The sequence below is a fragment of the Cebus imitator genome, unplaced genomic scaffold, assembly GCF_001604975.1.
Source record: "Cebus imitator isolate Cc_AM_T3 unplaced genomic scaffold, Cebus_imitator-1.0 Scaffold166, whole genome shotgun sequence".
NCBI classification, from domain to species: Eukaryota; Metazoa; Chordata; class Mammalia; order Primates; family Cebidae; genus Cebus; species Cebus imitator.
Genome location: NW_016107481.1, coordinates 1,664,465 through 1,675,310, shown reverse-complemented (window position 1 = coordinate 1,675,310; position 10,846 = coordinate 1,664,465). Strand labels below are relative to the sequence as shown.

The following is a 10,846-nucleotide window of genomic DNA, read 5'->3' as shown; positions in this document are numbered from 1 at the left end:
TTTTTGTATTTTTAGTAGAGACTAGGTGTCACCATCTTGGCCAGGCTGGTCTTGAACTCCTGACCTCGTGACCCACCTGCCTCAGCCTCCCAAAGTGCTGGGATTACAGGCGTGAGCCACTGTGCCTGGCCGGAAGAAGCGTTTCTAATCTGAAGAATTAAGTTTCCTATAGACCTCTCATGGAAACTGAGGGGAGGCTGAGAAGAAGGGGAAGGCATATAAATGGCCAGATGCTCTGGGAGATGCTTTGTTTTTTTGAGAGAAAAAGTCACACCGACAAGACACCATGAAAGCAGAAGGCACTCATCCTAACCTCTGTGTTTAACAGTTCTGTAAAATAATGATATGGGCATTTGAGTGAAAAGAGAGTGGATCCTACCTTCTTTATAGTCATATTGGGGTTCTCACCTGTTCCAGCTGCATCTTTCTGATCCCTGGGACTTGGTCTCTTGGTTCCTACCTTATCACACCTTAGCCTGTCTCCTTGCTGTTTCTCTTTTCATCCGGGCTAGGCCTGGGAACCTGGAGAAACCTCAGGCCTCTGAACACACTGGCACCCCTAGAGATGCTCCTAATGAAAACCTCTTATCCGACTCGGGTGGACTTTTGGGTGTGCGCTTGACTTTTGCTTTAAGAACACATGGTGTGTTCCACGGAGGGTTGTTGAAACTGCCTGACAGGTTGCGGCAGGCACACCTAATTCAAAACCTCAACACTTCATTGTGCTCTGTGAGACGGAGTTTCTTATACTCCTAGTTGTGTTTCTACTTACACATCGGAGTCGCCTTGAAGTTCGAAAAGCTTTTTACATATTGCTTGTTTTAAGCACCCTCACGCTAACAACCTGAGAAGTTGGGATTATCTCTGTGTATACTAAAGGGAAACACAATTAATACACCTGCTCAGGTAGCCAGTCTAGCCAGTGAACAAACTAGAGCTGCAAGTCCAATTTCTGACTAGGGGTTGTAGCGACAGCCGGGGAGGACAGCCTTCCTCCTCCTCCCGATTTCTCTTTCCCTCTTGCTTTTCTTCTTCTTCTTAGTTATTATCAGACTTTGCATCCTATTCAGGGGCCACAAAGACAAGAAAGATAAACACAGAAAACCAAAGTACAGATACAAACAGGTTGGCCACAGTAGAGAAACACAGAAAGAAAGTAGTAGGCAGGACATTGTGAAAAACTTCCGTTCTAGGCATAATCTTTTCCCCGTGACTTCTAACAGCATCTAATTCACCCCTCCTGAGAATTTGGCTGTAAAAGAAGAGTCTTTTGCTTGGAGGCTGGGGAGGAATGAATTTTGAAAATGATAAAAAGTGATCTAAGACTTATCAAATTAAAGGTACTACCATTCACTCTGCTTAAAGAGTGAGCTTGTGAATTAATTATAATTAGGATATCAAGAGACTAGCCATTAATTGGTACAAAACTGCATACAACACATAGACCTAGAAGAAAATATCTTTGTTTTCTTTCTGGCATCAAGGAATATTAAGTCTAAAGTATCCCCAGGTATATGGTTTTCAATCCTATGCTTAAGTATCTTCTGAGAAGGAGATTCCATAAATTCCCTCTATAACTAACTAGTCCTCATAATCAGCAAGTTCTTTTCTATCTGACCTAAATCCCCTATTCCTGCCATTTAAACTCATTTCCTCATGTTCTGCCCTCTAGGGAGATAAAGAACAGCTGTCTGCTTCTCTTCATAATAATCCTCATGACAGTGTTTGCAAATAGCGTCCTTTGGCCTAAATACCGAGATTCCCCTCACCTTTCTTTTTAACTCTTCTGTTGTTTCTGCAGAGTCCTCCCATGTTATTCATGTCTTTCTTGAATAGTCTCTTCCCCAGGACCTGCCATGGTGAAAGACTTAGAGATAAGAATCCAGTTATAATATAGACACCAAAGAGGTAGCAAGAAGTCAGATCTGGACAACTCCATGCCAAGCAAAAGAAAATATTCTTCATTAAGAAATGGGGTGGGTTTTTGGTTTTGTTTTTTTGTTTTGCTTCTTTTTGTCGTCTCCTCCCCCACTCCCCCCCCACCCCCCACCATAGAGACAGGATCTCTCTATGTTGCCCAGGTTGGAGTGCAGAGGCTCTTCACAGGCAAGATCATAGCTCACTGAAGCCTCTAACTCCTGGCCTCAGGAGATCCTCCCCCTTCAGCCTCGTGAGTAGCTGGCACTATAAATGACAGCACCTGGCTTTGTTATTCTGTTTCTTAAGGCATCCCTGGCAGTATCTAGGCCCAGCCATAGGCTAATTGTGAGATGGGTGGATTAATCCTTAGTGTCCTTATCCTCAGTGTACCCTCCTCCTCCAGAGTATGTCAGGCACCAGATTCCTCTCTCCCGTACTCATTCTCCCTCCTCTGAAATCTCTGTTCCCTCAATGTGGTTTGAGATTTTAGGAGGAAAGCATATAGACTGAATACATTTCCTCTGCTGGCGAAGTTTGTTATTTATTTACGAGCAAAGCGCCCTCCTTGAATTTCTTTTATGTGTTAATTGGGCCTACTCTGCTTAGCCTCGAGGTCTTCCCTGCCCATCTCCTTTAGGAGCAGCCTGGTTATATTTGTCACCCAAGGGATGTTTTAGAGAAAGTTGATGCTCCACAAAATCAGATATCACTGCAATGGAGAGCAGAGAGCCGAAGGACCCATCTGAGGTAACCCAGGGGTCTCTGCTGGCCTATTAAGTAGAAGCATCTGCACACTCAACTTTCTTCCTCGTAGTGAATTTTTCTGTAGCTTCACTTCCATCTGACAGTGAAAACACTTTTTCTTAATTCTGTCAAAAAGTAGGAGTTTTTTTTAAATGTGGTTATAGTGAAAATATTGCGTCTGACATGTGAAAATAGCCACAGAAGTGGAAAGGATGCTCTGAAGAGGGGACTTTCAATATTCCCCAGTAGGTTCTCAGACAGGGAGTCACCTTGGCCCATTATTGGATGAAAGTCAATATATTAGGTTAACTTGTCCACCTGGTGAGATGCATCCTGCAGTCTTGAGTGCAAAGGCTTCTTTGTTTTGTTTGGTGTTTTATTTTGAAGTGTTTTGCATTACCAGGACAAGAGTTTCCAAAACTCGGGAAGTTGAAGGATCTCCTTAATGGGCACTGATGAAAATAAACTGACATGGCAACAAATTATATTTGGCAAATAGACATCGGAAAGCAGATATTCAGGCTTCCTGGGCAGGGCATAGTGCTGGCACTTTTCCTGAATGTGAATAGTCAAGCACAGGGCAAATCCTGAAGGAGCAAACTTGCTCCCTGTTGCTAGATGAAGCAAGGCCATTTTACTTTTTTAGCTGCTGTGGGCTGAGCAAACAAAGCCCAGGTGAGCCAAAAAAGGAAAAAATGGACTTGCCTCCTGCTTTTCAGATGTATTCTTGTTCAGATAGGAAAATGTGTATTTAAAATGTGGTGCATGCATAGCCACATTAGTCCTTCTCATTGATAATGTGAGGATCCAGCCAGGTGTGGACCAGCCTGTGGTTTATAAGGGAGCCGAATTCTTAAAGTATATCTAGAGTTGTTTGGGTCTCTGGAGGTTTTTTGTTTTTGTTTTGACCTCAGAATTGTTAAGATATTTTATTCTCTTCTAGAAATAAAGCTCCTACTCTAGGGAAAGTGAATTTTTGGCAGAAAGCTATTGCCATGGAGGCAAATTTCCCCACCCCTTCTTATATACGCACAATTAAGAATAGAAGTTAGTGCTGGGGAGGGTCCAAAATACAGGTTTTCAAAAAATAAGAGTCAAAAACAGTGTTTCTCTGCTTCTTGGGAATATTGACCCTAGTCCCCATCCATCCCACCAATCCCAGAAGAAAAGATAATTAGAGGAAGTATAACAAGGGCCAAACTTCCACCAAGCATATGAATACTTTGAAGTTGATGCAAAAGTGTGTATAGCTGTGTGGTTCGTGAAATGGGTGACAGGAAAAGCTGTAACCAGACCCAGGGACATGAGCCAGTTCTACATTTTGCAGAACTGCTTTTTTCACAGAGGCTTTTGAGGGGCCCCAAAAAGGGAATGGAAGTAATAGGGCCAAGTTCCTGCACTGGAGGGCAGGGCCTCTGCTCCAGTGTTTTGTTTTAATGAAGCAGCCGGGAGGGTTGCTTATCTGCGGCTGATAGATGTGTATTTCAGCATGACAGGAAAGAGGAGGCTCATTCATAAACAGACCTGGCCCTCTGGGGTTTCCCACGTGGAAGGGGGGCATGCCGCTTACAAGAAGTTTATGAAGTCTATGCTCTGACTTTTCTTTTTTTTTTTTTTTTTTTTNCTGGAGTGCAATGGCGCGATCTCGGCTCACCGCAACCTCCGCCTCCTGGGTTCAGGCAATTCTCCTGCCTCAGCCTCCTGAGTAGCTGGGATTACAGGCATGCACCACCATGCCCAGCTATTTGCTCTGACTTTTCAAATTAAATGCAGTGTTTTTTATTGGAGAGCCCTGATCACTTTTCCCTACCTAGAGCCATTTTTTGAGGGTTGCACTGAGGCCGGTTTTGCCAAAGAGAAGACTAACTCTAGGGCCTTTTGCACTGTTAAATGCAAACCATGTGTGTGACTTGAGCTTTCCTTCCTCTCCAAAGCACTGCACATTTGGCATGATGAATGGCTTTAGCTAAAATGCAGTGGGGTGTGTAATGAAAAGTAGGATGCTTAAAGTGTTAGGAGATACTCACGCTGCACTCCGCGGGGAACCTCAGCAGGGAAGGGAGGCCATTCGCTGGCAACTGCAGTCCCCATGTGCAAACAGCTAACCCCTTCCCCAAAGGTTTTTCCAATAGCAGCTATCCCCCACCCCCTTTTCTCAAGTAATTTATATGTTTGGCACACAAGGCTCTCTCTGCTGTAGCTAGAACAAAGTATAGATTTCACTCCTGTTTTTTTGTTTGTTTGTTTTTGTTTTGTTTTGTTTTTTTGAGACAGAGTTCCACTTTGTCAACCAGGCTGGAGTGCAGGCACGATCTCTGCTCACTACAACCTCTGCCTGCCGGGCTCAAGCAATTCTCTTGCCTCAGCCTCCTTAGTAGCAGGGACTACAGGCACACACCACCATGCCCGGCTAATTTTTTTGTATTTTTAGTAAAGACGGAGTTTCACTGTGTTAGCCAGGGTGGTCTTGATCTCCTGACCTTGTGATCCATCTGCCTTGGCCTCCCAAAGTGCTGGGATTATAGGCGTGAGCCACCGCGCCCGGCCTTCACTCCTGTTTTTAACAAGTGCATTCAGAACAAGGCTTCCAAACTTCCAAAGTTCTGTTACTGCAATTTAAAGGTCACACCCTCCAAACCCTGTAATATCTTTATGACAGAAGATGGACAGTGCTTCCTGAATACAGGGGCTGGTCAGTTCCCAGCTCACACAGTCCAAGTAAGTGGTGGTGATTTCTTCAAAGGTTGTAGACCCTGAAATCCACGGACTTTGTCAACAACTGTCAGAGGTCTTAGCCACTATAGCTGCCCATCACTCAGCTGTCTTCTTTTTTCCCATGCATGATGCTTTAAAAATAAAAGAACAAATAGAAAAACCTTATTTTAGAAGGTATTCCAGCCATATAGGATCTAGTCTAGTTGCTTCTGCCCCTGGTTGAGAAAAACATCAGTTAAAATGGCAAATGCGGAATAAATTAATCTTTTCAGGAATGCACATACGTAACTTGTGTCTTTCTCTAACCCTGCCTTTTCTTTATTAAATGCAGGGGAGACGGCAAGAAGGCAGCAAGTCCCCACCTCCCCGCCAGCCTCGGAAAACAGCAGTGCTGCTCACAGCATCGGCAGCACGCAGAGCACGCCTTGCTCCAGCAGCAGCACGGCCTAGCCCAGCCCAGCCCAGCCCAACCCAGCTACTGCCAAGGGCGGGACCAGTGGCTGAGCCTCATGTCCACACTTGGATGGCTGGATTTTGTTTTCCTTCTAAAGACAGAGTGAATTTCGGTATAAAGATCACCCATTGTATTCACCCCACACCCAGGGCTAATGTAAACATGACCCTGGACTTCTGTACCACACTAGAATTCATGTGAGAAAGCTAAATGGTGGTCTTCTCCACCAGCCCCTCACAGGCTTGGGGGTTTTCAATGTGAAACACATGCCAGTTTTTAACATGCTGCTTTGTCCAGGTGAGAACATCCGTAATTTGGGGCCCTGAGTTTGACCCAGACTCAAGGATTTGGTAAAGGGATAATAGCCAAATAGTAGAACTAGTGAGGAGATGCGGCCAAATATTCTTTATATCTGAACCAAGATGTAAAACATAAGAAACGCTTTGAGGCTTTCAAAGCGTTCCTCCTAATTTGCACCTTCATCTGGATGCACACTTCTGACTTTGCTGCCATACCCTGTGGGGTCTGATGTGTCCCTTGATGGGTGCTGCCCTCAGGGACTGTACCCTGACAAGTGTCAAGGCAACATTCCTTTCTTGTGCCCTGGGCCAAAACCAATGCTGATGACCTTATTAGCTTCCTGTATCTTCTCATACTTGCATATGCCACTGCAAAATGTCTTAATGCAAACTTTGTATTTCTTACAGGCCTACAGAAATTGAAAATGACCAAAATCAGGAACCACAGATATGTGCCCATTCTTAATATTTTGTTCTGAAAAAATAACTTATAAATTAAGGTGAAATTCAGTTATAAAGTCAAGGAGGAATTTGCACAATTATATATTTGTATGTGTATGCAAGTACAAGTATATCATATATCATCTGGCACATTCATTTTCTCAGCTGAAGAAGAGAAAATTCATTCCCCTTTTGAAAATGTCCTTACGCTTTTAGAGTTGCAACTTACTCTTAAGTACATTTGGTAGGGTGACTGTTCCACTCAAAACATGTCAACTGAAAAGAAAATCGGCCTTTTTATAAAAACCAAACTCTAGCGAGATGCACAAGCATGCCAGATGCTGTTGCTCTCCAGTTGGTTATCTGAATAGTGTTACCAGTTCTCCCCCAGGACAGTGCTGAGATTGGAAAAGGGCACTCATTTGGATTGCCTTACTTCTCTTGCCTTAAATATATCCCAAAATCAAAAAATGCTTGAGGTGAATTTAATTAAATGGAATAATATGATACCACTTTGCAGCTAAAATAAGCTCAATGATACCTTTATGTTTAAAAGGAAAATGCCAGAAAGGAATTTTCATGCTAAATTATTTTACTGCTGAAGATAGCTTCGTTGCAAATTATTTTTTTTTCCAGAATCCCCCCAAACAACTTAGAATTCCATAAGTAGAACAAGTTAGATTCTACCCCCAAAATAATTCATAAGCAAATCCCACTGCCCTTAAAATAAGGAAGTTATGCCTGGTTGTCCAAGAATGGAACCTCAGTAGGAAATGCTGATGAAGTTCAAAACCTTGGGGCAGTGTCTACATGGCAAACAAATAGGTGGAAACTGACCATCATTTTTACCAAATCGTTGAGTAATAATCTGACTAACTTGATAGATGTAGGCATTCAATAAGGAAAATTTTAACCGAAACAGATTAGGGCTGAGATTTCCAGGCTATCTATATTGATCTACTGAAAAATTTCCAGATTTCCACATACAAACAAAGACATGAGTTAGAGAATTTTTTTTCCTTTTTTTTTTTTTGAACATAAGGGTATCTGAGTAGAGGACCTAGATTATGCTACCTGTGTTTGAAAATAATGTGCTTTACCTAACCTGCAGCAGAATGTATTGTTTTAGCATATTCTATGTATAAAAAACTTTAAAGATGTCTTCAAAGAAGACTAGAGTCTTTAAGTCACATATAGCTATATTTTACTACAAAATTTGTGTATAAAGATATATTTAAGTGTTTCAGATAAATTTAAGTTACTCCCTATGAAATGTTTAATTTCAGCTACTGTGAATTCTTTTGATCAGTCCTTTGCTTTTTTAAAAAACCCTTTCCATCTTGTTAAAAAGGAAATTAGCTATTAGGAGATATTAAAAGATTGATGTCTTAGAAGGACAAGGTTAAAACCTTCTGTAATATATTTAAATATATATTTTCAAGAGAGACGCTGCATTGCCAATGATTTTATAAATAATTTAAAATTAATTTACAAATTTATAGATGCAAGCCAAAAGATTTTTTTTAAAGAGAGAGGAAAAAAATCACCTTTTATTTGTTTGGGTCTCATTGTCAGAAGTATTATTCACATCAAGAAATCCGTGTCGATAAAATCTAATCTCATATTGGAGACTGAATGTCATCAAGTATTTCTGAAATGTTTCTTAAAAATGAACATATAAAAATAAGGTATTTTCTCCCTAGCTTCTCATTACGGTATTCCTAATTACTTCACATTTTACAGGTTTAATAGAAAGTACAAGCTTTATTTTATAACATGTTTCACAGTTTCTTTAAAAGTATTGTTTATTTCAGCTGAACTCTTCTATCTGCAGTCTTTTGTTATTTCTGCAGGCTACACCCTTAATTTGCAGAGGCTATTTTGTTTTGTTTGATGCTGAAGCTATTGCTGAAATGCCCTAAGCTCCAAGGCCAATTGTCTGTATACTATGCTATGGCTCTTCACCATGTGGTGTTTACCAGCTATTACTCTATATTTTAAAAAGCCAGAGATTTCTTCTGTCTAAATTGTTTCTATAGCATTTTCTAAACAAACAAAAAATGGTATTTACCTTGTCTTGTAATAAGATTATAAATCAATTTTCTGCGTGTGTTCTTAGTGGGTATCGTTGTGAGTGTGTTTGGGTGCGCACACCCGTGCGTCTTTTTGTACTGTAACTACCTCATGGTTTGAATGATGATTGTACTGCTGGTTGTGTTAACAGAGCACATTTTGTTGGGTGAGTCCTATGTGATTTTTTCATGTTTGTTTTATCTGGGGGTTGTTCATGAAACTGACAGATGTTTTTCTAAAACTACTATTATTATCAGTTTCCAAATACAATACTTCTCTCTTCCAGTTTTTCCTGAATGAGCCTGATTTTGTTGCTGGTTTTCATCATCTATGAGGGTAAAAAGAGTACCCTTAAAATCCCTGTGGCCAGTTTGAACACCCCTATTGTATTCTTTTCTCTGTTCACTGTGTCAGCTTTTTGTGAACATGCTTAGATGTATAGTTTTGATAACCACAGTTTTAAGTCTTTTATCTGTGCATAATAAAAAGATATATATCAATTATTAATATGTGTCTTGTTTGGTCATTAAATTCTACCCGCAAGCTGATGTAACTTTTTTCACTGTGACTTTCTCCTAAATGTATCATCTGTTCCAACTGTGTTGATGAAGAAGAGAGAGGAGAAAGGCTAAGAGGTCCAGAGCAGAGGGAAGGATGGACAGACCAATAGAAGAGTGCAGCAGGAGCTGTCACTCTCCTCAGAAAAACATGGTAGGAGACTTGGAAGTGGGTGTCTCGCCCTGGAATCCATTCCTGGGCCTTCTGTCAATCTCCCAGAATCAAAGAAAGAAAAATAATACATATTTAGGGTCTACTATTTTCATCTTCAAATATCCCAGTGCTGCTTCCAGCGTTCTGTATCTCCATGTGGTACCACTGTCTTCCATTCGCCCAAGCCAGAAACCTGGGAATCTAACTAGAGCCTCTTTGGCTCCCCTCTCCCCAAATCAATAAGTCCAAATGCTATTCTACCTCTAGAATGTCTCTTTCTTCAAACCACTGACTTATTCCTACTCCAACTATTGTACACTACTGAAGAGCCATTATCTCCAGTCACTCCAGCAGTCTCCTAACTAGTATGCCAACTTCCCATCTTGCTCCCTTCAATTCCTTCTCTACTATGCAGCCAAAGTATCCTAAAAAGACTCAGTTTTGAGGCCTTTAAGTAATTTCCCCATTTGCCTTCAGCATGAAGTTCAGATTCCTAAGCATGGTTCCGTGGAGGCTAATCTGCCTGCCTTCCCAGCTACTTCTCCCACCTCTCCAGGGCTCAGTTCTATTTGGCATCCTTACCCCAAATTTGTAATGAAAACAGTTCTCATTCAGTATCAAATATTACATTATAACATTGAATATGCATTTACAAATTGCATTCCCCTTTTGAAATTTTTAGTGGCTTAAATGATTTGGCATCAAGGCCATCAGCCCATCCCTCACATTTTATACAGGTGGGCACCCACAGAGCAGGAACAGTCTACGGTGCCCCCTGTAACCAGCTCCTCTTAGGATATGTGGGTGGAATTGGCAGGTCAATGACTTGTTTTTGCCATTAAACTCTCCTTGTATCTACTGGAGCAAAAACCTAGGTGATTAGTGGCTTCAGAGAGTCTATGAAGTGGCTGGAATTGTATGCAGGATTTTATTGCAGATGTGTCTTGGCTGTTGTTTTTGGTGAGAGTCCATAGATTTTTTGTAAGAAAAAATTATCTTTCTTGTTCACACAATATATATGTATAAAATGAATGCAAAGAATACAGACATGTAGCAATGAAAAGGCCTCCATAATCCTCCAACTTGAATATAAGAATACCGATTTAGTGTATGTGGCCCCAGATGTTTCCGTAATTCATATCAACATATTCATTAAAATATCAATTCATATTTTAATGTCCATGACATTAAAATAAGATTGGATTATGGCCAGGTGCAGTGGCTCATGCCTGTAATCCCAGCAGTTTGGGAGGCTGAGGTGGGCGGATCACTTGAGATCAGGAGTTCCAGCCAGCCTGGCCAATATAGTGAAACCCTGTCTCCACTAAAAATACACAGATTATGGGCGCGGGGTGGCACACACCTGTAAATCCCAGATACTCAGAAGGCTGAGGCAGGAGAATCTTTGAATCCAGGAGGTGGAGTTTGCAGTGAGCTGAGATTGCACCATTGCACTCCAGTCTGGGAGACAGAGCAAGGCCCTGTTTTA

The 10,846-nt window shown here is 41.4% G+C and overlaps 1 protein-coding gene across 4 annotated transcripts in view; it reads left to right on the top strand.

The window, feature by feature from the left end:
* TGFBR3 (transforming growth factor beta receptor 3) overlaps window positions 1–9,153 on the top strand; it is a 222,546-nt gene extending 213,393 nt beyond the window's left edge. For 2 of the 4 annotated variants that reach the window (XM_017544140.1, XM_017544136.2), the window contains exon 17: window positions 5,711–9,153. In XM_017544140.1, coding sequence (XP_017399629.1) covers window positions 5,711–5,829 — 119 coding nt within the window. In that variant the 3' untranslated portion in view covers window positions 5,830–9,153. The remainder of the gene's footprint in view (window positions 1–5,710) is intronic. The other 2 variants (XM_017544139.2, XM_017544137.2) reach the window with 2 other exon arrangements.
* The last annotated feature ends 1,693 nt before the right edge of the window (window positions 9,154–10,846 follow it).